The sequence below is a fragment of the Heterodontus francisci genome, chromosome 27 (genome assembly GCF_036365525.1).
Source record: "Heterodontus francisci isolate sHetFra1 chromosome 27, sHetFra1.hap1, whole genome shotgun sequence".
Taxonomy (NCBI): domain Eukaryota; kingdom Metazoa; phylum Chordata; class Chondrichthyes; order Heterodontiformes; family Heterodontidae; genus Heterodontus; species Heterodontus francisci.
In genome coordinates, this window is record NC_090397.1 from 46,048,287 (window position 1) to 46,075,812 (window position 27,526).

The 27,526-nt window shown below is 39.5% G+C and overlaps 1 protein-coding gene across 2 annotated transcripts in view; it reads right to left on the reverse strand.

The window, feature by feature from the left end:
* The window catches only part of reln (reelin), a 399,693-nt gene extending 379,033 nt beyond the window's left edge, over positions 1-20,660 (reverse strand). For both annotated transcript variants that reach the window (XM_068059265.1, XM_068059264.1), the window contains exon 1: positions 19,965-20,660. In XM_068059265.1, the coding sequence (XP_067915366.1) occupies positions 19,965-20,193 (229 nt within the window). In that variant the 5' untranslated portion in view covers positions 20,194-20,660. The remainder of the gene's footprint in view (positions 1-19,964) is intronic.
* Positions 20,661-27,526: the final 6,866 nt, after the last annotated feature.

Here is a 27,526-nt window from a genome sequence, read left to right on the forward strand (position 1 = left end):
CAAGAAAATCAACTCTTGAAGATTCTCATATGTGGTTTCCATCTTTAATGCCCGTATCCAACAGTCAAAATTAATTTGCTTCACCCTCTCAAATTCTACAGACGTCTGTCCAGACAATCTCCGTAAGTTCCGAAACTTCTGACGGTAAGCTTCAGGGACTAACTCATATGCAGCGGAAATAGCCATTTTTGCCATTTCATAATCTGCAGAAGCCTCTTCAGGAAGTATGGCATAAACTTCATGAGCTTTGCCTATCAACCGGCAGTGTCCAGCTTTCCTTCAGCCATTTCATCTGTTCGACTATTTTTTCAAAATAAATGAAAAATGCCTCCACGTCCCTTTCCTCAAACTTAGGAAGAGCTTGTATAAATTTAAACAGATTTTCACTGGGTCATGGACTGAATTCAGATTCTTCCTGACCCGAAATCTCCCTGGATTCAAGACTACCCCTTTGTCTTAGTTCTATCTCTTTTAGCCTAAGTTCCCTCTCTTCTCTTTCACTTTCTCTCTGAAGTCCAAGTTTTCTTATTGCTATTGCTTTTTCTTTTCCCTTTCCTCTTTTTCCAATTCAAGTTTTTTCATTTCTAACTGTATCTTAGCCAATTCCACTGCATTATTCCCTGACTTACTACCTTCTTGTTCCCCGTCTTCTTCTTCTAATTCCAGATGTTGGGCTATTAGGTCAATTATTACTGCTTTTTGGGCACCTGGCTTCAATTCTAACCCCAATTTTGCCACCAATTCTTTTAGTTTATTCTTAGTTTAAGTTATCAAGTCACTGAGGGAAACATTTTCCTTTCCCAGAAACTCTGCTGCAACTGCTAATGCCATTCTGATGATATAGACTGTACCTTATTATACAAGAAACCTGGTTCCTTTTTTTGTAATTGGCATTAGATTTAAATCCCAACAATTGAGTTTCCAATTTATATGATCCCAGATACGAGAGCAATTGATATGATGCCAGACGCAAGACCCCAATTTATATGTTATCCCAGAGATGAGCAATTAATATGATTCCAAACGCGAGCCCCCCAATTAGTTTGATTCTGATCCTGGACAAGCCCTCAATTAAATATGTTATGACCACAGCGAGAGCTACATAATGTCAATTCAGTCCCGTCACTCCACAGGTCACAGCATATTATTCTGCTTACCACCCAACTGGAAAACAGCCAAATCAAACACTCTAGTAACCCCTGGAATAAAACAGACCAAACCTTCAGACAACAACAAATTAGCTATTTATTAAAAACTAAATCTTAATCACTATTAAGAGAAACCTATGTCTAAAGACCTTATAACTTCTTATTTTAATCTTATTCCCCATTCACACACATACACTCCAAAAATAACAGTAGTTAAAAGTGGTGTTTTTAAAAGTTAGCTGCTTAAGAATAAATAAATAAGACTTTGTGGGTTACGTTCCTGACGGATGAGGTATTCTAATGTGGAAATAGTCAAAGGCCACTCAAAGTCTTCATGTGGATTTGATGCAGCAGTCTATTCTTAATGGGCATTCAACTCTTTGGCTGTAGTAAGCATCAACAGTTCCTTCAGCAATAAATGGTTTCTTGAAAAAAGGCGGCTTTTCTTCTTTCGGCAATTAACTCGGCCCGTATCTCCCTGTAGAATTTTTGTTGAGCGAACATAGACTAGTTTTCTTCTCTTCAGTAGCACGCCTCATTGGAGAGTCTCTCAGAATGAACTGGTTTTAGCCGGTTTTTGCCAGTTCTACACACAGTTAAGTGGAAACATTACACCATGTGTCCTCTCTTTCTCTCCTGATATCGCCTAGGTAACAAAAATGCAGCTGCTGGCACACTGGCCTTAAAAATTCCAGAACTTTCTCTCCCTTAAAGATGCACTGTTTTTACCAGAGTCTTAAAGGCACACACTGTTTTTTAATCCAAGGAGAAAAATAATTACAAGTCCATGACAGTACCAATGACATAGGTAGGATTAAGAAAGAAGTTCTGCTGAGGGAGTATGAGTAGCTAGGAGCTAAATTAAAAAGCAGAATCACAAAGGCAATAATCTCTGGATTACTAGCTGAGCCATGAGCAAATTGCATTGGGTAAATAAGATTAGAGAGTTGAATGTGCAGCCCAAAGATTGGTGTGGGAGAAGTGGGTTTTGATTCATGGGGCACTGGTGCCAGTACTGGGGAAATAGGGAGCTGTACCGCTGGGACAGCCTTCACCTGAACTGCACAGGGACCAGTGTCCTGGCAAATCGTATAACTAGGATTGTAGAGAGAGCTTTAAACTAAATAGTGGGGGGGAGGGGGGGGGAGGCTCACATGAGGGGAGATTTGGCAAGTTAAAGGTAAAGGACAAGGAAATAGTGCAGGGTAATATACGGGTAATGAAAACCAGCGTGTTACAGGAAGGGACAGAGCATACAAACATAAGAGTGCATCAGCAAATAAGGTCAGAGTAGGCAAAAATGGTAAGATGACAGAATTAAAGGTTCTTTATCTGAATGTTTACAGCATTTATAACAAGATGGATGTATTGCTAGCACAAATAGAAATAAATGAGTATGATATGATAGCCATTACAGAGACATGGTTGCAAGGTGACGAAGGCTGGGACTTTAATATTCAAGGGCATTTAACATTTCAGAAGAGCAGGAAGAAAGGAAAAGGAGATGGGGTAGCTTTGTTAATAAAGGATGAGATAACTACAATAATGAGAAATGATACTGGTTCAGAAGATCAAGATGTAGAATCTGTATGGCTGGAGATAACTTGCAGGGCTAAAGGGATCAAACGGGGGAATGGGACTTACTGGATTGTTCCACGGAGAGCTGGCATGGACTTGATGAGCCGTATGGCCTCCTGTGCCATAAAAGACTCTATGACTCTAAATAGCAAAGGAATGAAGTCGCTGGTGGGAATGGTTTACAGGGCTCCTAACAGTAGTTACAAAGTAGGACAGAGAAATAATGGGGTCTTGCAAGAAAAGTATGGTAATAATCGTGGGTGATTTTAATCTTTACATCGATTGGACAAATCAAATTGGCAAAGGTAGCCCAGAGGATGAGTTCATAGAGTGTAATTGGGAGAGTCTCTTAAAACAATACATTCTAGAACCTACCAGGAACCAGGCTATTTTGGACCTGATACTATTAATGAGACAGGATTAATTAAAGACCTCATAGTAAAGGATCCTCTAGGCAAGAGTGATCATAACATAATATCATATTCAGTTTGAAGGTGAGAAATATGGGTCCATGACTAGTGTCTTATACTTAAATAAAGGCAATTACAGGGGAATGAATACAGAGTTGGCTAAAGTGAGCTGGGAAAGTAGGTTAAATGGTAAGACGGTAAAGAAGCAGTGGCAGACGTTTAAGGAGATATTTCAAACTCTCAATAAAGATATGTTCCATTGAGGAAAAAGCACTTTACAAGAAGGATGCACCATCCTGTGGCTAACTAAGGAAGTTAAGGATGGTATCAAATTGAAAGAAAAGACATAAAATGCTGTGAAAATTAGTGGTAGGCCAGAAGATTGGAAAAATTTTAAAATTTTCCCAAAGGATGACTAAAAACTAATAAAGAGAGAGAAATTGGAGTATGAGAGAAACAGCAAGAAATATAAAAAAAGACAGTAAAAGCTTCTACGAATATATACAAAGGAAAAGAGTATCTAAAGTGAGCACTGGTCCCTTAGAGGGTGAGACTGGGAAATTAATAATGGGAAATGAGGAAACGGCAGAGGTGTTGAACAAGTATTTTGCATCCATCTTCACAGCTGAAGATACAAAAAGCATCCCAAGAATAGTAGAAATCAGGAGGCAAAAGGGAGGGAGGAACTTAAAACAATCACTATCACTAGAGAAGAAGTAATGGGAATACTAATGGAACTAAAGGCTGACCAGTTCCCTGGACCTGATGGCCTGCATCCTAGGGTCTTAAAGAAAATGGCTGCGGAGATAGTGGATGCATTGGTTGTAATCTTCTAAAATTCCCTAGATTCTGTAAAGGTCCCAGCGGACTGGAAAACTACAAATGTAACACCTTTGTTCAAGAAAGGAGGGCAATAGAAGGCAGGAAACTATAGTTAGCCTATTGTCTGTCATTGGGAAAATACTAGAATCCATTATTAAATAGGTAGTAGCAGGACATTTAGAAAATCACTATACAATCAGGCAGAGACAACATGGTTTTGTGAAAGGGAAATTGTGCTTGACAAATTTATTAGAGATTTTTGAGGATGTAAAAAGCAAGGTGGATTAAGGGGAACCTGTAGATGTAGTGTATTTGGATATCCAAAAGATGCCACGCAAAAGGTTACTACACAGGATAAGAGCTCATGGTGTTGGGAGTGATATATTCACATGGATAGAGGACTGGCTAACTAACAGAAAACAGAGAGTCGGGATAAGTGGGGCGTTTTCAGGTTGGCAAACTGTAACTAGTGGAGTGCCACAGGGATCAGTGCTGGGGCCTCAACTATTTACGATCTGTGTTAATAACTTGGATGAAGGGACTAACTGTATTGTAGCTAAATATTTTAACGATACAAAGATAGCTAGGAAAGCAGTGAGCCTATAGTTATTGGAGTTTAGAAGAGGTGATCTTATTGAAATGTATAAGATTCTGAGGAGGTTTGACAGGGTAGATGCTGAGAGGATGTTTCCCCTTGTGGGGGAATGTAGAACTGGGGACATGGTTTCAAATTAAGAGGTTTCCCATTTAAGACAGAGATGAGAAATTTCTTCTCTCAGAGGGTCATTAGTGTTTGAAATTCTCTACCCCAGCAAGCAGTGGCGGCTGAATCATTGAATATATTTAAGGCTCAGTTTGACAGATTTTTGATTGACAAGTGAGTCAAGAATTATGGGGGGCCAACAGGAAAGTGGAGTTAAGGCCACAATCAGATCAACCATGATTTTATTGAATGGTGGAGCAGGCTGAAGGGGCCAAATGGCCTACTCCTGCTCCTATTTCTTATGTTCTTATGTAAAATGGCTTTGGAAGAGAATTCAGAACGTATGCATGATCTGCCTCCCAAAGTGGGAAACACAGTGGGGATGTAGGGTAGACAAAATTTCCCAGAAGGCTTTAGACAAAGATTAGGACCTTGAAATCAATTTGCTCGAGCACAGAGAACCAGTGGAGTTTGGCAAAAGCTGGGGAGATAACATCGGCTTGCAAGATTTTGTGCAGCAGAGGAACTGGGTGCAGAGTTTGGGATTAGTTGAACTTTGTGAAAGTAAGGATAGGGAGGCCGGAAAGAGAAAAGAAAAAAGAACTTGCAATTATATAGCTCCTTTCACAACCTCATGATGTCCCAAAGCACTTTGCAGCCAGTGAGGTACATCGAAGCATAGTCACTTGTAACGCAGGAAGCACAGCACCCAACTTGTACACAAGGTCCCACAAACTGCAATTGAATAGGTGACCAGATCATCTGTTATAGATGTATACTGAGGGATAACTATTGGTCAGGATACTGGGTGAACTCTCCAGCTCTGTTTTGAATAGTGCCATGGGATCTTTTACGTCCACTGGAAAGGGCATACAAGGCCTTAGTTTAACATCTCATCTAAAAGATGGAACCTCAGACAGTGCAGCAATTCCTCAGTACTGCATTGAAGTGTCAGCTTAGATTATGTGATCTAGTGTCTAGTGTGTGTTTTAAAACCATAAGCTTCTGATTTACAGGCAAGAGTGCTACCTATGAACTTGATGTGATAAAGGAAGGTGAAGCTTCTGGAGCTGTCAGTTAAGGAAAGGACAAAATGAGGCAATGTTCAGGAACATGAAAAAGGCAGCCTTTGCAATAAGCTAGGCTAGATGTGGTGCTTAAACCTGAGTTTAGAATTAAACACATTGCTGAGACTGTGCACCACTGGGCTCAGCCTGAGTGAGCAGCCAGGGAGATTGACAGTCAAAACCAATGGTGTTCAGGTAATAGTTGAATACAGTTTTGATGTTAAGAGAAAAATACTGCAGATGCTGGAAATCTGAAATAAAAACAAAAAATGCTGGAAATATTCAGCAGGTCTGGCAGCATCTGTGGAGAGAGAAGCGGAGTTAACGTTTCAGTTCAGCGACCTTTCATCAGAACTGGCAAAGGTTAGAAATGTAATAGGTTTTAAGCAAATAAAGCGGGGGTGGGGAAAGAGATAACAAAAGGGAAGGTGTTGATAAGACAGAGGGTTACAGAGAATAACTGACCAGCAGGTCATGGAGCAAAGGCAAATGGTGTGTTAATGGTGTGATGAAAGGCACCCTCTCTGCACTAATGCTTTGTCTTTCACCACACCATTTTTTGTTTTTATTACAGTTTTGATGTTGTTGACATTAAGCTGTAGGAAACCTGGTCTCACTCAAGACTGTTGGACAGACAAGTGAATATTACAGAAACAATGCCAGTCAGTAGTGATGGTAAGGAGGTAGAGGTAGCATTGGCAAACAAATGGGATCTGACTGTGCTTGTGGATGGTGTCAACATGGGGCAGCACATAAATGATACAGGAGACACCAGTGATGTAGCTTTGAGGCACACCAGAGGTGACCATATGCATAGAGATAGAAAAACGCTTGGAGATAAAGTGACTCCTTTGGGACAAATAAGAGTGAAGTTGAGAGTGATGCCAAAAATTAGGCATGGCAGCTGGAATTTCTACTTCTTTCACTTCTGTCCAAGGAAGTTATTCCAACCAAAGCCTGGCCACAACTACATCTGTAACCCCTAAAAAAAACCTATCTGATGAGCAATTCTGCTCTTCATATACTTGTTGCACCAGGCCAGATGCAACTACAACAAAGTAAAGAAGCCCCATGAGTCTCGTAACACCTTTGTCTGTCTACTTATTATGATTGGGTGCAGGAAATGTGACATATTTCCAAAAGAATTAAAGGGGAGGTTTGGAAAAAATTATTCACAAGAGGGTAGTTAGAATGTGAAATTCCCTGCCATAAAACCATTGTTGAAGTAGATAAGGGTATTGGGAGCAAGCAGGAGAGTGATATTAGACTAGGTGGCTCATGTGGAGGAAATCACTGGAGCAGACCTGGGTTGTATGGCTTGTTTTTGTTCTGTAACATTCTATAATTCTAAGTTTGCATCAACAGAAGGCTCATATCTTACAGCTGTACTTGATCTCCCAGCTGCACCACAGAGCCTTTTCAAGACCAGCAGTTATTGGCCTTGTGACCACTTGCCAGATTTGAAACACCTAAACTCTCTGTCCCTGTTCTTGTGTGTTCCCCTTGGTTGTGCCTATGCAGGCTCACAGTTGGTTCAGTAAGTATCTCACCACCTTCTCCTTTTATCTGCCTCAAATTTATGCTGGCATCCTTCTCACCAGCCTTAACTTGTAGCAATCTTTTTTCTCCTTGGGTTTGCATAGTTTCCTTTCCCTCAAGTTTTTCTTTTGCAGTCTCCAGTTACAGCACTATAAACTGGTAGATCTTTTCCTTGTTATTTACCGCCTCTGCCCGCAGATAACCTACTTCTGGCTCACTTTCCAAGTCCTTCTGATGCATTGTATTTATTGTTTAAAAATCTACCATTTCTACATTGGAAAGACAAAACGCAGACTGGGTGACCGCTTTGCGAAACACCTCTGTTTAGTCTGCAAGCATGCCCTGAGCATTCTGTCGCCTGTCATTTTAATTCTCTAGCTTGCTCCTACTCTGGCCTTTCTGTCCTTCGCCTGCTGCAGTGTTTCAATGAAGCTCAACGCAAGTTTGAAGAAAAACACTGTCTCTTTTGACTGGGCCCTTTATAGACTTCTGGACTCAACACTGAGTACAACAATTTTAGATCATAACCTCTGCCCCCATTTTGTTTCATTGCTTTTTGCTGGGTTTTTTTCTCGTTTCTTTCTTAATTCCTTTACTTTGTCTTCGGACAGCAGCTATCCTGCCATTCACACCTCCTCTAGACACATCTTTTGTTTCTTTATTTGTCTCATTACCACTCCCTTTGGCTTTGTACCATGAAACCTTTTATCATTTAATTTGTACTGCCCGCCACCCTATCACAGACCTTCCCTTTTGTTTTTCTTCCACCCTCTCCCTTTTCACTTGTTCAAAACCTACATTTCTAACTTTTCTCAGTTCTGATGAAAGGTCACAGGCCTGAATCATTAACTCTGTTTCTCTCTCTACAGATGCTGCCAGATCTGCTGAGTGTTTCCAGCATTTTCTGTTTTTATTTCATGCAGCCCATAGCCTTTCTGAGCAATCCATGTCTTGCCTTTTCCTAAGGTATAAAAATTAATTAGACTGTAATATATATTCTATGCAACTTGCAAAAATAGATAGCACTAATAGGCCTTAAGCTGTGTATTCTAAGGCCAACATGAAAGAATCTAACAGACAAAAATGCATCATTACTGTTAAACAGTGATGGAATTGGAATCCAATAGATGGATGATTTGCTTGAGCTCCTCACTGGGCAATGTGCTTACTAATGAAACCATGAGGGAAACTTTTTAAATTAGGACAGTATTAATACAAATGCATCAGGATAAGTGAACAATTGTAGTTAAATTAACTGAGCTGCTTGTTCAAGATATGTACAAGTTAAATTTAATTTTACTTTGGAAGTGAAACACATTTCTTTTTTGTACGAGCCCTCTCAGCATCAATTACAGTACTACTGGCAGTACAGAAACATTTCCAGGTACTACTTCTGCTCCCACTCTCCTGCCCAAAGAAAACCAAGGGATGTGCTAAAATTAAGAACCTGATAAAACATTATTTAAAAAAATTCAAACTCCTATGAGAGTAAAATGCTCCAACCAACTTCCAGAATTCCGATTCAGGATATAAATGACTCCTGTTTGGCTCACATGGTTTACACTGGCACGTAAACACCGTGACTGGATCTAACTTTTTTTTAATGATTCATTCATGAGATGTGGGCGTTGCTGGCTATGCCAGCATTTATTGCCCATCCCTAACTGCCCTTGAGAAGGTGGCGGTGAGCTGCCTTCTTGAACCGCTGCAGTCCATGTGGGGTAGGTACACCCACAGTGCTGTTAGGAAGGGAGTTCCAGGATTTTGACCCAGCGACAGTGAAGGAACGGTGATATCGTTCCAAGTCAGGATGGTGTGTGACCTGGAGGGGAACTTGGAACTCCCTCCCAAGCATGTGTGTTAAAAGTTTTTTCATTACAATGAAAGCTTAGGTAAACGAAGAAAAAAAGAATATATAGCTAGCATGATTTAAAAAAAAATCATAGCAATTGTTAAAAAAAGGAGGTAAAATATTTTCAATACCTTCCCTTGTGCAGAATTTGCTTTGTTATCCAGATTTTTTTTGGCACTTTATGTCTAAAGACACTTATTGAGCACAAATTCAGCCCGACAATTACACTGAATGTTCTTTGTTAAAAAGTAAAATGGAAACTTGAAATAAAGCAGTGCTGGCTTGTTCATAATGCTGCAGCAGCATTTCAAACATTCCTGTTTCCTCATCAGTTTACAAAAGCCTTGTATTTGAAGCAGTCCACTCTCCTGGAAGTAGCTTTGCATTTTTCTGACAAACTTGCTGGGATTTCCATTAATGCAAAGGGACATAAGACTGAATATTTATGACTCATGAAAACGACATCAGTTTGGTTCACAGAGACTTCTGGGGTTTGCATTCAATAAAACAGTAAAGTGAACTGACAAGCTTCGCAAATTACTGAAAATGTGAACATTGATCGAGTTGACAGTCACTGTGCACGTATGTCAGTATTTTAAAATAAAAGGGAGTTAATGCTGTTCCAGGATCACCAATCTACTGTTAGGAACTGACTGGAATAGTGTAATTGATGCATAACTGGCACCAAAACAAGCCACCCACTAGATAAGAGGCTGGTGACAGTGGATTGTTAAAAGCAAATTCATGCAGACACCTGGTTATTTAAAACAGATCTAAAAAATGTAGCAATGTAAAGTCTTTGTTTCAGACTTCCAGTTTTACCTTGTTTTTATATTTGTATAGCAATGTAAAGAAAAGTTGACCGTATTCTGCTTTCTATGAATTGAGTATAAAATTTCCAGTATTTATTCATTTGAACGGAAGACAGCATTAAATGTATGTTACCTCCACTAGCATCATACTAAACAATCCAATTGAGCTAGGATATGTTAACTTTAACAGAATGGCTGTCAAAAATAATTTCCATGAAAATGAGAAGGAAATTGAGAGGAAGATCGAAGTGGAGACCGAAATCTGCCTCAACCTGCAAATATTTTTGAAGATTTATCTAATTGGACCAGTGGATAGCCTGATGTGCAATTAAAAGTATAACTTTAACCTTACCTGAGGGGCTAAATTTAAAGAGACATTGGCCGGAATTTTTCATTGGGTGGGAGGTCCCATCCACAGGCTGAAAAGTCGGTGGTGAGCCCGCCTCTGCCAGGCCTGAGGAACCAGACCAGGATTTTTTGCTCCCCAGGCCTTTAATTGGTCTTGAGCGGGACTTCCTCGCCCTTGAGGCAGGAAATTCTGCCTAATGAAGCTGCAGACCAATCAGCGGGCCGACAGCACTTAGTCCAGGCAGCGCCACCGGAAGCAGTGGCTACTGCTGGGACTACACCCAGCCATCGCAAGCAAGATGAAGGACGGCCCCGGAAGACAGATGAGTTTTTAGGGCCTCGCAGACCTCGGGGGGTCGGTTAGGTGTGCAGGGGCGATTTTGTGCACTGGGGGCGGTTGGGGCTTCGGGGGCGGCCCTCCGTGGGGCACAGGGTGCCCGATCAAGAGGGTCCCCCACCAACCCGCAAGAAGGCCACCTGCTTTCACCAGGCAGGGTTTTTGAGGCTTCTGCCATCCGGCCGCCAAGGGTAAAATACCAGTGGTGGCAGGATGAGGCCCTTAAGTGCCAGTTAATTAAGGGCCTTGAATGGCCTGGGGCAGGTGGGCCATTTCTCGCTGCCGCTGCCTCACGTAAAATTGCAGCGGGGCGGGATTGCCCCCCCCCCCAACCACTGCCTCCACTCAATTTTATCCACCCCCCACCCCCCCCACACCCCACTAGCCTGCTCGTTTGGGGGGCCTAAAATTCTGGCCATTGTATTCATTAAAAAAGTACTGAGAAAACTATTTTGCGTTAGGATGGAGACGAATCAGAACACGAGTTTGCAGATTTTCATCATGATATCATGTATTAGTGATAGCTTTGAAGTGATTGGCATCATTTCATTTTGTTTATAAAGGAAAACAAACATTTTCCAACAACCTTGCAGAAGCACAGTACTGTTTCTGAAACAGAAACAAAGCACAAAAAACAAAAGGGCAGCACAGTGTGCAGTGGTTAGCACCACAGCCTCACAGCTCCAGTGACCTGGGTTCGGTTCTGGGTACTGCCTGTGCGGAGTTTGCAAATTCTCCCTGTGACCTCATGGGTTTCCGCCGGGTGCTCCAGTTTCCTCCCACAGCCAAAGACTTGCAGGTTGATAGGTAAATTGGCCATTTTAAATTGCCCGTAGTGTAGGTAGGTGGTAGGAGAATGGTGGGGGTGTGGTAGGGAATATGGGATTAATGTAGGATTAGTATAAACGGGTGGTTGTTGGCACAGACTCGGTGGGCCGAAGGGCCTGTTTCAGTGCTGTATCTCTCTATGACTCTAAAAGGCATTTTGGTCCATCACGTTCAGTTCTTTATCAAACCATGTACAATTCACTTTACCATTGACTCCACCCAACCTATCAAATTTCCTGAGCAAAGATTCTCCAAAGCTTCACTCTGTCCCTCACAAAAGGCAAACGTACCAAACTTCCAGAATATTGACATCCTAAGTTCCATCAGCTCAGGAACTATCATATTCCACACAGCATTCAACCACTTCTATCTAGCATCTAAGCTCCAAATATGTTATTGTTCACACCCTTCATTTTGCTTACATCTTCATTATATCAAAATATGTACTGAGTATCCCTCCTAGTTAATTATCTGATGTAAAATTATTCTAGCTGATCTACCAGACACAAGTTTTTGATTCTAAACGCATGCTCAATATTTCTTATGGTGTTCTCTATGGTGACTCATGGTGTTCTCTAGATAAACACTGATACTATTCCTAAAATTGTTCTCAAGTGATGGACTGATTAATTTTGCTGCAATTTGTCTATTTCTCTCTTGACTCTTCCAATATTCAATTTTTCCTCCAACTGAATTTTGTTTCATTCCCATTCTCAAAGTGTTTTTTGCTTGTATATTTTAAAATGGCCATCAGGTTACTTTTGACCTTCTTCTTCAGCTGTCGTTGAGGTCACTGAAATTTCTCAGATAAACTCCTATAATTCTATGCAAACCTTACAATCCCATGAAGACATTAAAATCTGAAGCTCTGATAAAAAAAAATTAAAGTCTTGTGCTTAACCTGAAAAGGGCACCACTACATTAAGGGTACAATCCAGTCAGTATCATAAGGGTCTTCTCTCATTTACCCACATTATTAAAATGCCATGTCTATAATACTGTATGTTTAATGTGACATTGATTGAGCCAGGAATGTTGTAGATTGGTCTATGCTAACCATAGGATATGACAGAACAATCGGATTCCCAGAAGAACACTTTATTTTCCATTTTTACTTTTTAAAAATTATTTCTAACTTTCTTCTTTTTGTGTTCTTTTTTCCCTACACAGTTCCAAGCTCTCAGCCTCTCTGCTCTTCCCCAACCCAAGCTCACCCACCATTCAAACCCAGATTATTGCGAGTCCAGCTCAATCTGCGACCTTTTTGGACTCTATGCTTGACTCAACTCTTCCAGTTTCTTCCTGACCTACCAACCAAACCTGGCACCTGTCTGCCCACCCAACCTTGAATGGCATCTGGTGTGGAATCCTACCTCCTCTCCATCACTCCCTGGCTGACAGCCTCCAGCTCAGCTTATGTTTCGTTCCCGACCATTTTTGTCTAGTGCTAGGAAATGAGAGACCTGGGGTAAGTGAATTTTTATTGTGTGTTCAATTAGTTGTCACAGCTGTGTTCCAACACAACAAAAAGGAGAGAAAGCCATATTTATAGAAAGAGACCCATTCAGAGAGGAGAAAAAAACTGGGAAAGACAGAAAGCGAAGACACGAGGTAAACTGAAAAGAGAACAAAAAGGGAAAGGGGCTGGATTTTTACAGAGGGAGACAGCTAAGGTAAAGAGGTTACCTTGTGCCTTTCTGAGACTCGGAACTATTGAGGGGATGATAATGATTGCATTTTAAACAGTAGATAAATTAAATACACTGTCAGTAATCATCTCATTCCCAGGAACCTGTTAATTACAATAAAGGATCAGTATTTTTCAGCTAACATTTTTAATCGCATCAAAACAAATTTTAAAAACTAGTTTTAGCATGTAGGAGATTGTGTGATTTCTGGTGTCCTTTCCATCTCCCTCCTGCTCCAAATTCAGCTATTTTGTCCCTCCACTATGGAACTCTTGTAAACATAGCTACCTCTCTCCCTACTAACAAAAGTCTGTTCAAAACCTACTTTCTCAACCACTTCCACTAAATCTTCTATTACAGCTCAGCATCTATTCTTGACAACATTAAAGGTGTTATATAAATGCTTCACCAATTCTTTTCTTTTCCTCAGTAAGATGCAAAGAAAGTGTATTTTTCTTCCTCCTCAAAAACTCAGTAAATATGATGGATCTTCTTTTATTTCTGGGACCAGCTTTGAATCCAGTCAGACTAATGGATTTAATGTCTCCACACTATGCCCTTATAACAGTCCTATGTGAAATGTGTCTGAACAGTCTCAAGACAGTTTCTAGCAGTTACCGTTGCCACAGCACAAAATTTTCAATTTTACTTAGACAGGCTACAAGAGTAACTGATGTGGAAGAGCATAGGTTCACATGGGTACAGTGAAGATACAAGCCACAATTTTCCAGTTGGCAGGGAATGTGGTTGGAAGTAAGGGAAGAGGTTGTGCTCAACAGATTGTCACCCTTAATGCAAGCGATCTGCTTTTCTTGAGGGGAGAAAGGCTCTCATCAAAAACTGGCAAGATGTTCATTTAAAGATAACAACATTTAAATATATGTTCATGACTGCATGCAAGATTCATGTAGGAAATGTGACATGCACTCATCTTGTCCATATAAAATTGGTGTTCAAGGTTGCATGTTGACAAAATGTCAGCATTTAAAGGGCAGCATTTGTTAGTTTGATATTTGGTGCCAATAGGAGAAAAGTATTGCAGATGTTTTTTGAACTCAGTTTATTTTCATAGTGTTTATGCTATGAGTTTTGGCATTGCAAGTTTCAGATGCTGCAATTTAAAATTAGGTCTATGGAGGAATACCTTTATACTTAGATTATTTGGAAAAAGAAGAGGAACAAAAGAGGGATGCCAGGCAAGTCAGGATACGTCAGAGGAAGACAGACCACACCCGATGTTAGCCTAGAACCCTAGCATAAAGGCAGAAGTTAATTTACTTGGATTTCAGTGAAATTCTGTCTTTGTAGATTGTGATTCACCGGGGAGGCTGTACAGACAGTGCCGCATGCTGAGAGCTTGACCTTTCACTACAAGATAATGATTTTCAAAGTCATCACAACCTCAGGCTCATTCCAGGGTGCCACAGCGGGTCTTATTAGCAGTGTCCTGTTCACAGTACATATATCAAGCAGGTCATGCCTTGTTTGGCAGAACAAGCAACTAAGTCACAGTTTTCATGGACAACTGATGGCACACTAGAAGACACAGGACCTTTTCCAAAAGGCAGAATTTCCCAAAGTGAAGGGTGCCATTAATGGTATCTATGTGGCCTTATGAGTTCAGTATGCAATAGCTGCAGATTTATGGACCACTATGGCAGCTTTTCTGTGACCATAGGTGTAGGATCATGTAGGTCAATGCCCATTCTCAGACTACAGTCATGATGTGTTTATTTTAAGGAAATTCATCATGCCCCCATTATTTAACTCAAGAAGGGTGCAATGTTGGATTTGTGGCGGCCAAGGCTATTCTGAAGTGCTGGTCATGACACCTTTATGACAGCTATGAAAAGCTGCAAAGTATAGATACAATGAGGTCCACATAACTACACAAATCATTATTGCACATATTATAGACATGTTGAAGTCGCAATTCGGATACCTTTGCAGATCCAGGGTGCCTGAGAATTTAGCTAAGCCAAAGTCTGGAGCAAAAACAGAGGGCGATCACTAGATTCATTTTTCCCACAGATGCTATTCGAACAATGAATGCCTTACCACAAGGGGCTATTAGGGTAGAGACTAAAGCATCATTTTAAATTAAATTGGATAATCATTTGAAAAATAATCTGAAAGGATATGGGAAAGGGCAGCAAATAGAGATAGAATGGAACTCAAGTTGAAGGGATAGCATCAGTGCAGAGGGCTGTATGGCTTCCTTTTGTAGTGCAATTTCTATGAATCAGGTGCAGATTCAGACATGCGTAGGGAACACACTAGTGGTTGGAGCAGAAAATTGCATCTAAAGTTAAAGGCAATTGAAGGGAGTGTGACCACCACCTAGCAACTCTTGGCAGAATGCCAGGAGGGAGTAAATTGTGTGCAGAACAGACGTGCCCCAAATTAGTATTAAAATAAAGCAGCAGCCTGTTTGAAGTAGGTGCTTCTGCCGTAGCTCGTCCTGCCTACTGGAAAATGCATTGGAATGCAAGCAGGCAGAGTTCCAGTGGAAATTATTTCTCTCTCACTTTCCAATACCAGCCACTCTTATGTTTTGTTTTGCTCCTGCTACCAAAGTAACTAATTTCTCCCCTGAACAAGTTTGAAAAGAACCATGAAAAACACTAGTACATCAACATAGCAAAACAAATCTAAGATTTATGAAGCACAAGACTAGCTATAAAATGCAGTTTTTTTTAGGTTTTTGGAAAGTGCTGTTCCTGAATCCACATTGATCCAGTGAGTAGCATACAAGGCCCCCATCATTAGATTTCAAAGCAAAGTTCAATTGGTAAATCTCAGTCTGAAAGCACCTGACTAGTTCATTGATATTTATAATCTAACACATTTATTTCTATACATATTTTAAATGAGAATAAAATAGGAACTTTTACAATTCTAATAGAACATGATTTGTGATTTATAACAACATGATCTCGGTACATACTCAAGTGGAACAGTTTGCTTTCAGGAGTAAGAAGCTGTCGACACAAAGACATTTCCACTTTCACTATGTCACACCTGTCAACCCTGTTCTAGAGCTGAAGCACTTTGCTGATACAGGAACATTATTATAGGACACATTAAATGATCAGAGATGAGAACCTTTTCCTCAGCAAATACATTAGACTTCAAGAGCTAATTTTTCTACTTAAAGAGCTTCCAGACAAGACAATACTAAGAAAACAGCATTTTTTTCTTCAATAAATTACACCAAGATTTTTGATGAATTTAAGCAGAAATATCCAAACCATATCATAAGATATCGGTGGCTCATAGCATCAAGGCTACATCACAGTAATTATTTGAAACCTACTGTTTTACCTTTTGATCTTTCCTTTTTAAAATCTAAATGGGTTTTAATTGTTTTATGCAATAAACAAATGGTATCATTCACGACTTTATTCTAAGCCCATCATACATATTTTCACTATTTAGGCAACAGATTAATGTATAACCAATGATAGTGAATGAGGGTTTAGCAACGTTTCCGTAAGTATGAACTTTAAACGAAAGCTGGAACACCATGTTTCTTATCTGTGAAACATCAATGTTAACTTTCGCAGAAAGTGTTTGTCCCACGGCCATTAAAATATTGATTACACTCACAAAACAAAATACCCAGCAATTAACATTAAGTTAAAAATGTTAAATAAGTGACGTGACCTCATGGGCTCTGAGAAACTGATCACAAAATGGCTATTACTCTATTTTGATAAGTAGTCATGTTTATACTATTATTTATAAAATAGCAATTTTTGTTGTTCCGTTGTTACTATTATATATCGTAGTTTTGTGCAGAGGCAAAGTGGTCAAAGTCAGCCAGTGGCCTGGAAGTTGCTAAATACAATGGGTTCTATGATCACTAACAGTAAAATATTTTGGTACTGTATGTGGCCAAGCCCCGGTAAAACAGTCAAGTCCAAACCAGGTGTCTGGTTTTGGTTTATGTAGGATGTGAGAAAGGCATTGCTGCTTCCTACTCACAAGAAGTTAGTAGTTCATGTTGTAAGGAATACAGAATATTTAGAAATTGAACATAGGATCTTTTATTTTATACCCTCAGTTATTTTCAATTTTTTGCTCCCCTTCAATGCCCATACAAAGCTGGAAGTACTGCGCTCCCAGACATCTACAACATCATTACTAGATGTAATAAATGCAAAATACTGCGGATGCTGGAAATCTGAAATAAAAACAAAAAGTGCTGGAAATACTCAGCAGGTCTGACAGCATCTGTGGAGAGAGAAGCAGAGTTAATGTTTCGGGTCAGTGACCCTTCTTCGGAACTAGCTGGAACCATCATTACTAGCTGATTGTCAATAGCCTTGACATAGTGTCTAGGAGTTGACTTTTCCTCCAATATCCCTCCCTCCCAACAAAATAACACCTGATCTCTGTTGCCACTCTATTTATGACATCATTCAGATCAGGAACTCAATGGAGTGGGGTCTCAAATCTGCACTCCACTATGCTGTATGCTAATGTTAAAACAAGCTATTTCTCAGACTACTTGAGATGGTCAGAATTTTGGTTAAAAAAAGTGGATGAAAAGCAGGCTGTTTGATTTAGCTCCTTTGTATTATATGTCAGGCACAAGACATAGCAAATTGAGATTTTGAAAGAGCATTTAGATAACACAATGAAATAAGTGTATTAATGAGCTATCTTGTTTTTCCTACCATTTCCCCAGATAGTTAGCTCTCTATCTCAGCCAGGCTGAGGAAGGCACTAAGTGAAATTAATTTGCTTCTGGTGAGAAATATGGAAAATCATTTGGTGAGTCCATTTCTTACACATGTCCAACTCAAGAGCCATTGATAGAAGTTTGTGAACAGGTCATGTTCCAGGGCTTTTCATTAGAGAATGTTATGTACACACAACTTTACTCCCAACCCCTTGTTCAAATTTTTGTGTGGCAATATGGTTAGAACATAACTGCCGATCCAGTGTGAAGAAAGAAAGTGGAAGTGATTTCCTTAAACATTTATTGCTATCTATTGAGTTCTGAAATAAAATGTCTGTTAAATCTGCTTTATTTCAGAATTTCTTTGGTTTAATCCCAGAATTATAAAAGTTACAAAGGCAAAAAGCTTAGACAATTATAGGCAGCAACCTTTTAAATCTAATTATTAAATTCAAGTCTTAATGGCTGCCTCCCCAGCACTTACAAAACAGTAGTCAACATAACTATTATATGTTTAGCTGAGTTCAGGTGTTAAGAAGCTAATTTGTACCTATTGCTATATTTGTACCCTTAACTGTGTAAAAGGTAACACAATGCCTTTTGCATTTTAATTCTGATTTGCAGAGCCAAGCTAGACACCTGACATGGCTGAATCATGAAAAGGTCTGGCTTCCTTGATGACATCAATATTGTGAAATAATCAGAAAATAATCATTAAAAAGTTTTCACAAAGCCACTCTCTCTGAACTTTACAACAGTACACATCCTGGATGCTAATAAACTGAATCTGGATTCATTTATTGACAAGAATGACCTTCACTACTTAGCTGCAGATTGGTTGATTTGTAAGTAATAGGACATTTACCCTCATTGACTATTCCCAAAAAAGGCAGTCCAGATATCATTATTATTTTGTTCTCTTAGGTGAGGATTGCACGATTGTCTGTAATGCTCTCGATACTTTGCATATCCTGCTATACTTCAATGATACTGAAACAGTAACTGAGTATGAAACTAAATATGCCTGCACGTTTTAAAATTAATTATTATAACCTTACAGGAAAAGTGCAGTGTATTCATTTTACAGCTGTTTCCCACTAATTAGTCCCAATGGATGAACAATTGCCAGTACTTGAACAGAATTGGTTAAATATCATGTTTGAATATAAACATATCATCTGATACCATCATATTAGGGCAACCAGTCTGGAATTAAAGGCACATTTTTTTGTAGGATTATACTTTAAAACTTAAAGCACTATACTTTCTACTTTCATTAAAATTATTTCAAAGTGCTTAGCATATTTTTTTTCAGTACAATTATTTTAATTTTGCCTTTTGGAGATTGTCGGAATCTCCTGTGCTGATACAAGATTGACAATTTTGCTTCCTACTGCTTAAGTCAAGCTGTTTTTTCCCATGTTAATTCAACCCCATGCACGGCTGACCTGAACTCTCACTTTTGGCTTACAGGGAACAGTCTGCTCTAGTTCACACATGTACAGTGGAGATACTGTGCTGGGCATTCCGCTATCATCTGCCTGACTGTGAACACAGTCCGCAGGATAGAAATGACCTGCGAGTGCACTGAATGTACTCACATCGGAAATGTACCTACTTTATTTTAAAACATAGACCGGCCTGGGACTGACAGCTGTCCCAGCAAAAGATTTGTACACTTGAGTTAAGCCCACACACAAAGCCTACTCAGGCCTGCCAGCTTAGTTTAATACACCCAAGCTCCAGCACAGACTCTTCGAAGGACAGAGATTTAGGAACAGAAAGGGAATGGTTCACAACAAAGGAGGAAACCCCAAAGGATCCATTTGTCTTCATAACTCATATCAGCAAGCATGCTGACGGTCAAATAAATCATGTTAATAAGGCTCTATTTTTAACCTTGTTCTTCTGCTAATGTAAACATTAAAATATTAAACACGCCAGTGTCTCTCAAAACAAAGAACCGCTTCTTTTAAATATGCAGACTTTAACCAGATGCATGTCAATAATAGATATGTATTTCACACGTTACATCATGTGAAATATCATACTTGTTTCACCCAGTAACAAACTGTTACACTGTTATGTTAAACTGGATACTAAAAACCATAAGCAACATCCATTTAAATACAGAAAGTGACCTACCATGATATTCTTGACCAGGCACATAATATCCTGGGTTTCCCGCAATATGAAGTGACATCAATACTTCTCCCTGTTCTCCATCGCCCTCCAACTCTCCATGGTGGGTACAAAGGAAAAAGAATGGGGCAAACCTTGGGTAAAACCCCACTGATCCATATACAAAATCTGGTAAGAATATTCCAACCAGAAAGAGCAAAGTCCAAGATTTAAAGCATCGCTTTTTATCCATATCTCAGTCCTCTTCGTATTCCGTTTTGCTGGGAACCAGGTTCTTGTGAATGAGAGGTTTTTTTGGCTGTATTAAAGAGATTACAAGTTTAATGTCAGGAAGCTTCTGTTGGAAAAGTCATAAGCCAGGAACTGTAGGAACTGCCAGCTGTCAGCTGTTTCTACTGCATTCTAATACATCAGCTTCATAAGCTGCAATACAGCTTTCGAACACGTCTTCCTCAGAGCATATTGTATTCCACTTTCCAGCCCCCTCCCACGCGCCTCAAGGCGCGTCTTTTTTTGTTAACTTTGTTTTAGGAGGGCAAACGCCTTCCCCTCAGTCAGAGCAGACTAAAACTGGGAGCTGATCAGGCATAAAATGCAGTGACTGGAATTAATTTATTTCCCCTGTCGGTTTTACTTGAGTGCTGAAAAACTCCACCTTCTTAGATTAACATCAGAGGAAGCCATCCCTCACTCATTCTCTCTGACTGTCCAAAGCTGGAAATCTCTTATTTACGCCTTGTCTTGTTACTAAATAGACAAATGACAAAATCTGCAGAGCAAACATTGTTAGTCCAATGGCATACGCTGAAAGGCAGCTTAAATGCTGTTTCAGTTCTAAAGTGCTGACCACCAAAGACCTTTATCAATGTAATTAATGGTTTCATTTCACTTTTGTAAAAAGTCTACAGTGTGCTTTACGAACAATTGTCAAAAGCTCTTGAAAGTCCTGGCTTTGCGTAGGGCACTGAAAACAGATTAAACTGTTATATGGTAGCAATTGTGGACATTTAAAAAAATTATTAACTTCTCTTGTTATTAGATCATTTTTAGATTAAATACTAAATTGGCAAAATAATCATAAAATGATGCAAATATTAACCCTTCTTGAACCATTACAACAGCAATACAGTTATATAAGATTGTGATCATTAGAGTTGTTTTATCACCTATATTGAAGGCCATGAATGCAAGTCCTATCTTCTGTCTCAACATCAGCTCAGAATATACAAAAAAGCCAGTGGACACCAAGCATTAGAAAAGGAATTCTTTGTTGATCTAACGGGCTTAATATTTTGGATGATAACACAAGGTAATGAATTAAAGCATTAATGCTCTATATTGGCTTATCCAGTGATCACAAGCCCCATGGCAGCTTGAATTAAACCACTTAATTAGTGGAGAATTTCTAAGTAAACATTTGATTCACCTCTTACTTAGTTTCGTCAGAGCTAGGTTTATGGTAAGTACCTGCAGAGGAAAAGTTTAAACTTTTGTAGTTAGTGAGCTCAAAACAACAGCCTAAAAGAAATTTGACAAATGGATTTTAAGTTCAGCTACTCGGAATGATTCCATGTTTTTTCTTTGGGGGGGGAGGGTCAATGTTATGATAATTATTAATACCATGTCAACAGAACTTTAACCTCACAGCAACTAAGTTTACACAAGTACCAGTGCACATAGTGAACTATTTAGCATAGTTGAATTACTCATATTAGCTACCTTAAACAAGATGTCTGATTTCTTGTATCTTGACTTCTAGGCTGGCCAGACAGCTCCTACATACAGGCTAGTTAACTTATTACCTGTAGAATAAACAGACATTTGAAAAAGCATCTTTAAAATTGTTTGTAATCTTACTTTTTGCAGCTAACCAATTAAAAAGCAGAGTGTCATTTGTTAGAATGCTTTCTCCAATCCACGTAACTGACATTTAACCATTTCATTGGCCTAACATTCCCCTGCTCCTACACACATTAGAAGATCCCAAAGGAGGCTCATCACTAATATACTGTATTCTGTTCATGAAAGTATCGCCATTTAACCAGTGTAAGACCAATTAGCTGAACATTTCTATTAACTGTTAGAAATGGCAGTAGAACTCAGTTCTATTTCATATTAGAAACTGATCGGATACAGGATCCATTTAAAGATCTCTCAGTAAAGGGGTAATTATTGCTTTGGGCAAAAACACTTGTTAATTCAATTGTCTAATTAAAATATCTTGTTTGTTTCCATTCATGTGTTCAAAGTTACAAACCAATTGACAACTCTTAGGCTAGATTTTATAACTGTGCACAAGTTAAAGAAAAACAATTTTACTGAACTATTATAAACGAATTACTTGAAAAAATTCTTTTAACTTTAACCAGAGAGGAAAGTAAACCACTTGATGTTTGCTAACTATACTTAAGAAATCTGTCTGAGGCAGACTGACTAATTCGTTTCTGCCAAGTGAGATTACATAAGTATTGTTCACTTTGAGGACAACTTATGGTATAATGATTGTGTGTCTGCAGAGCAATCTTACAAGCAAAGCACTTGGGATAACCAATTTGTTGGGACAAAAAATGGGCTGGTTTCAACCTCAGCATAAATACCAACAGGGATATAGAAGTTTCAGAAAATGAAAAATATGATTAGATAACAAAACTTGAAAATGTATGCTGCCTTCATGTATTTCTGCAATAATACTGCTCTTCTGGTTCAGACCACCAGTTTCAGCAGTAGATATTTCACACACTGCATATATATTCCTTCCAAGTCCCATACCAAATGTTATAAGTTTGGCTAGACATACTCACCACTACCAGAAAGTAATCTTAACACTGGTTGCCTTCCAAGGGGCTCTGACCCGAAATGTTAACTATGCTTCTCTCTACACAGATGCTGCCAGACCTGCTGAGTATTTCCAGCATTTCTTGTTTTTATTTTATCGTTATCTGTTTGGGCATCCTTTATTATCCTGCCCTACTTCTTGACCAACTCACTGCGTGCTTAGTCTGAGAATTTAAAAAAATTGTTTTAAAATCCTCACAACATTGTAAACAACTGGACTACAAACTATGTAAAAAATGAGGTAATGGCTTGGCAAAGCACTGCAAGAAACATTGTAGACGGGCATCCCATTTTACCTAGTAATAGTTATGAATAAGGCTTTGAGGAATAGCAGCTCACTATTTATGTTTCTTAAAACCCATTTGACATACAGCTGTGTCAAATAAACTCAGTACAAATAGAAACTATTCTTTATTGCCAGTGTGATTCCTGTCCATTATTATTAAGCCAAGCATTGCCAGGACTAAAACAAAGTTAGGAACAGCATTTATGCTTCTAACAAGCACTGCTCAAATTACATTACGTCTTAAGCAAGAATGATCAATATTTGTCACAAGGCAGTTGTAAAATTACAGGAAATTCAACTACGAGATTTATGATAGCTTAAAAATTATATTTAGGCACACACTTGGCTCAGCACTGAAGGGTGCTCTGGCTCACAGCAAACATGGGAATCTACAGAATTTGGAGAAAAAATGTAGTTCATTCAACCAAGCTTTACCCTTCGTCCCATGAGACAATTTCGACAACTGACCTTCATTAACTCTTACATTGCATGACTTGAAATGACACTCCCGGAGCTGAACATTTTTGACATATTGAAAAATGATTAAGTACCCAAAGAATACTGATGCTTCTCACTTTAATTCAATTATTTGAATGTGCTATTATCAGGTATTAAAGCAAAATGCCTACAATATACTGTAAATGGTGCAAGGTTTAAACTGGATTATGATCTAGAGTTGCTGCTGTTTTGTGAAAATAATGAAAATATAATAAATACACTGATAATATATTTGCTAACATTTACATTTAGTAAAGAGATATGGAACTTTCAATATCAGCAAAGGTAAATGATTATATTCATGTATAATCGCTTTCATTATTTTATGAAATATTTTATGTTTAAATCTTGTAATAGGCAGCCAACAATTCAAACAGGACAGAAATATCTTGCAGCACCTACCTCTTCCCTAGGGCACACTTATATTTGTGATTAAGAGATCTGCATGCATAATATTTCAGTGTGAACCAGGTTTTCAGGTCAAGAGTAAAAATCGACCAAATAAATAGGTTTCAATACCTCATATGATGTGTAATCAAGAACTCTAGTAGAGCACTTACCGCAGAAATGTTTAATGGGATATTTTACTGTATCCTACGTGGACCCACAATTATATATAGCTCACAACTGAAGGTCTATTTCACCATGTGCATCTATCCTTTAGTAGCACTAATTGGCTCATCGCCTCTTGTGTGAACGTAGAGTTTTCTTTGTGCAGTATTTACAAAATGCAGTACAACACAATAAATTTTCTCTGCTTTGGTTGATCCTTATCAGAGAAAAGAGAATTATTTTCTAAAGGATGAAAAGAAGTGAAATTAGCTATATATATTATTTATTTTAAAATACTCAAGATAAGGACATCGTTGGCAATACTGCCATTTCTTGCCCAACTCTAGTCATCCTGATACAACCAAGTGGCATCTTAGGGACAGTTAAGAGTCAATCATATTGGTGTGAAACTGAGGTCACAGAAAGGCCAGACCAGGTAGGCTGGTATATTTCCTTCCCTAAAGGACATTAGTGAACCAGTTGAGTTTTTATGACAATCTGACAGCTTCAAGGTCACATTTACTGATACCAGCTTTTATTTCCAGATTTATATACCAATCAGCATTTGTAGCCCATTTATACCCAATAACATTAGCAATGATGATTTATTCAAAAGATACTAATAAAAGGGCTACTGTCTTTATTTTTAACAATGCATCAAAATTTAAATTACTAATTAATGTAAGTGTTCACTTACTACATACTATAGAGCATTAGCACACCCTGTACTGAGAGCAGTTCAAAGACAAGTAGCTCACTCTCAGGTTGGACACAAGAACAAGCTGAAGTCCCAAAGGACATGTTGCTCAATTCAATCACAGCAACTTTTTTCTAATCTGCACAGTATGACTTACAGCATGCATTTGTTAATTTTTCATTGGCTATAAAACCAGCAAGCTCAGTGAAAAAGTAGTGATACAGAGCCATGTTTCCAAAATCATTAGAGCACAAGCCATGTAGAAATGAGTGCTCTGATCGGGGTCATATATTATGATAAGTTTGGGCACCAAGATGCAAGAGCAACATCCAAACTCTGTATGTGGTGCACAAGAGGACTATGAGTTGGCCAATATGTAAGAGGACTGAGTAATAAGGATAGACTAAAGAAAAATAATACTACAATCCAGAAGGCAGGCGAATGAGAGGGGATTTTATAGAGGTATATTCAGCAGAATAAGAAAGGTAGATTTGGAGCATTATTTTAAATTATACCTTGCCAACAGGACATAGGTAAAGACAAGTGTGTGATTGATGTCAGGAAGCACATCTCCACATAGAATGATCAATAACTGGAATGGTCTTCTGAGTCAGGTAATAGTGGTAAAAACTTTTGAAAGATTCAAGGGACAGTTAGTTATACTGTGATGGAGAGTATAAATTTCTAGGAAAGGAAAGGTAGATGGATTCAACTGCCTACCTTATTGCAATATTTTTGCAGTAGCACCAAGACAAAGTTTAAAAATTATAATGGTATTGTGTTGATTAACAGGTAGTTGTGAAGCCAAACCCACTCTCAAACCACCCATTAGCTTGTATCTCCTTCCATTCTCATCGGCCAAAGTAACCAGATGAAGAAATTAATAAATTAAATGTAAAGAGATACATACACTCTGTGTTTTTAGTAAAGGAGGGCAATCCTTATGTAAGGAAAGTACTTCCCCACGTAAAGCATTAAACCGTCTTTTAGGGAAGGAAATCTGCCATCCTTGTCTGGTCCAGCCTACATGTGACTCCAGATCCACAGCTATGTGGCTGATCCTTAACTGCCCTTTGAAATGGCTTAGCAAGCCACTCAGTTGTACCAAACTGCTTCAAAGTCAAAAAGGAATAAAACCAGATGGACCACCTGTCATCGACTAAGGCTCCGGAAAGAACAACGGCACACCCAATGCTGCAAAGTCTACCTTACTAACATATGGGGGCTTATCCCACAGATTAGTCAAACAATAGCCTGATGCAGTCATACTCAGAGAATCATAACTTACAGCCAATGTCCCAGACACCACCAGCACCATCACACCGGCAGGACAGACCCAGCAGAGGCAATGGCCCAGTGGTATACAGGCAGGAGGGAGTTGCCCTGGGAGTCCTCAAAATTGACTCCGGGCCCCATGAAGTCTCATGGCATCAGGTCAAACATGAGCAAGGAAACCCCTACTGATTACCACCTACTGCCTTCCCTCAGTTGATGAATCAGTACTCCTCTAAGTACTCCAGTCCTCTTCCAACACCACTTGGAGGAAGTACCAAGGGTGGCAGGTACACAGACTGTGCTCTGGATGGGGGTATTTCAATGTCCATCAACGTGTGGCTCAGTAGCACCACTGCTGACCAAGCTGGTCGAGTCCTGAAGGACATATCTGCCAGACTGGGCCTGCAGCAGGTGGTGAGGGAACCAACAAGGGGGAAAAACCTACCAGACCTTGTCCTCATGAATCTATCTGTTGAAGATGCATCTGCCCATGACAATATAGGTAGGAGTGACCCCCACACAGTCCTTGTGAAGTCAAAGTCTTCACACTGAGCATATCCTCCATTGTGTTGTGTAGCACTACCACCATGCTAAATGGCATAGATTCAGAACAGATAAAACCGGGCACCCACGAGGCGCTGTGGGCCATCAGCTGCAATAGAATTGTATTCAACCACAATCTCTAACTCATGGCCTGACATATCCCTCACTCTACCATTACCATCAAGCCAATGGATCAACCCTGGTTCAATGAAGAGTGCAGGAGAACATGCCCAGGAGCAGCAACAGGCATATCTAAAAATGAGGTGTCAACCTGGTGAAGCTACAACACAGGACTACTTGCATGCCAAACAGCAGAAGCAGCATGCAATAGCAAGAGCTATGAGATCCCACAACCAATGGATCAGATCTAAGCTCTGCAGTCCTGCCACATCCAGTCGTGAATGGTGGTGGACAATTAAACAACTAACAGGAGGAGGTGGCTCCACAAATATCCTCATCCTCAATGATGGGGGAGCCCAGCACATCAGTGCAAATGACAAGGTTGAAGCACTTGCAACAATCTTCAGCCAGAAGTGCTGAGTGGATGATCCATCTCGGTCTCCTCCTCAGGTCCCCAGCATCACAGATGCCAGACTTCAGCCAATTCGATTCACTCCGCGTGATATCATAAAACGGGTGAAGGCACTGGATACTGCAAAGGCTATGGGCCCTGACAACATCCCGACAGTAGTACTGAAGACCTGTGCTCCAGAACTAGCTGCGCCACTAGCCAAGCTGTTCCAGTACAACTACAACACTGGCATCTACCCGACTATGTGGAAAATTGTCCGGGTATGTCCTACCCACAAAAAGGACAAATCCAATCCAGCCAACTACCGTCCCATCAGCCTCCCCTCAATCATCAGCAAAGTGATGGAG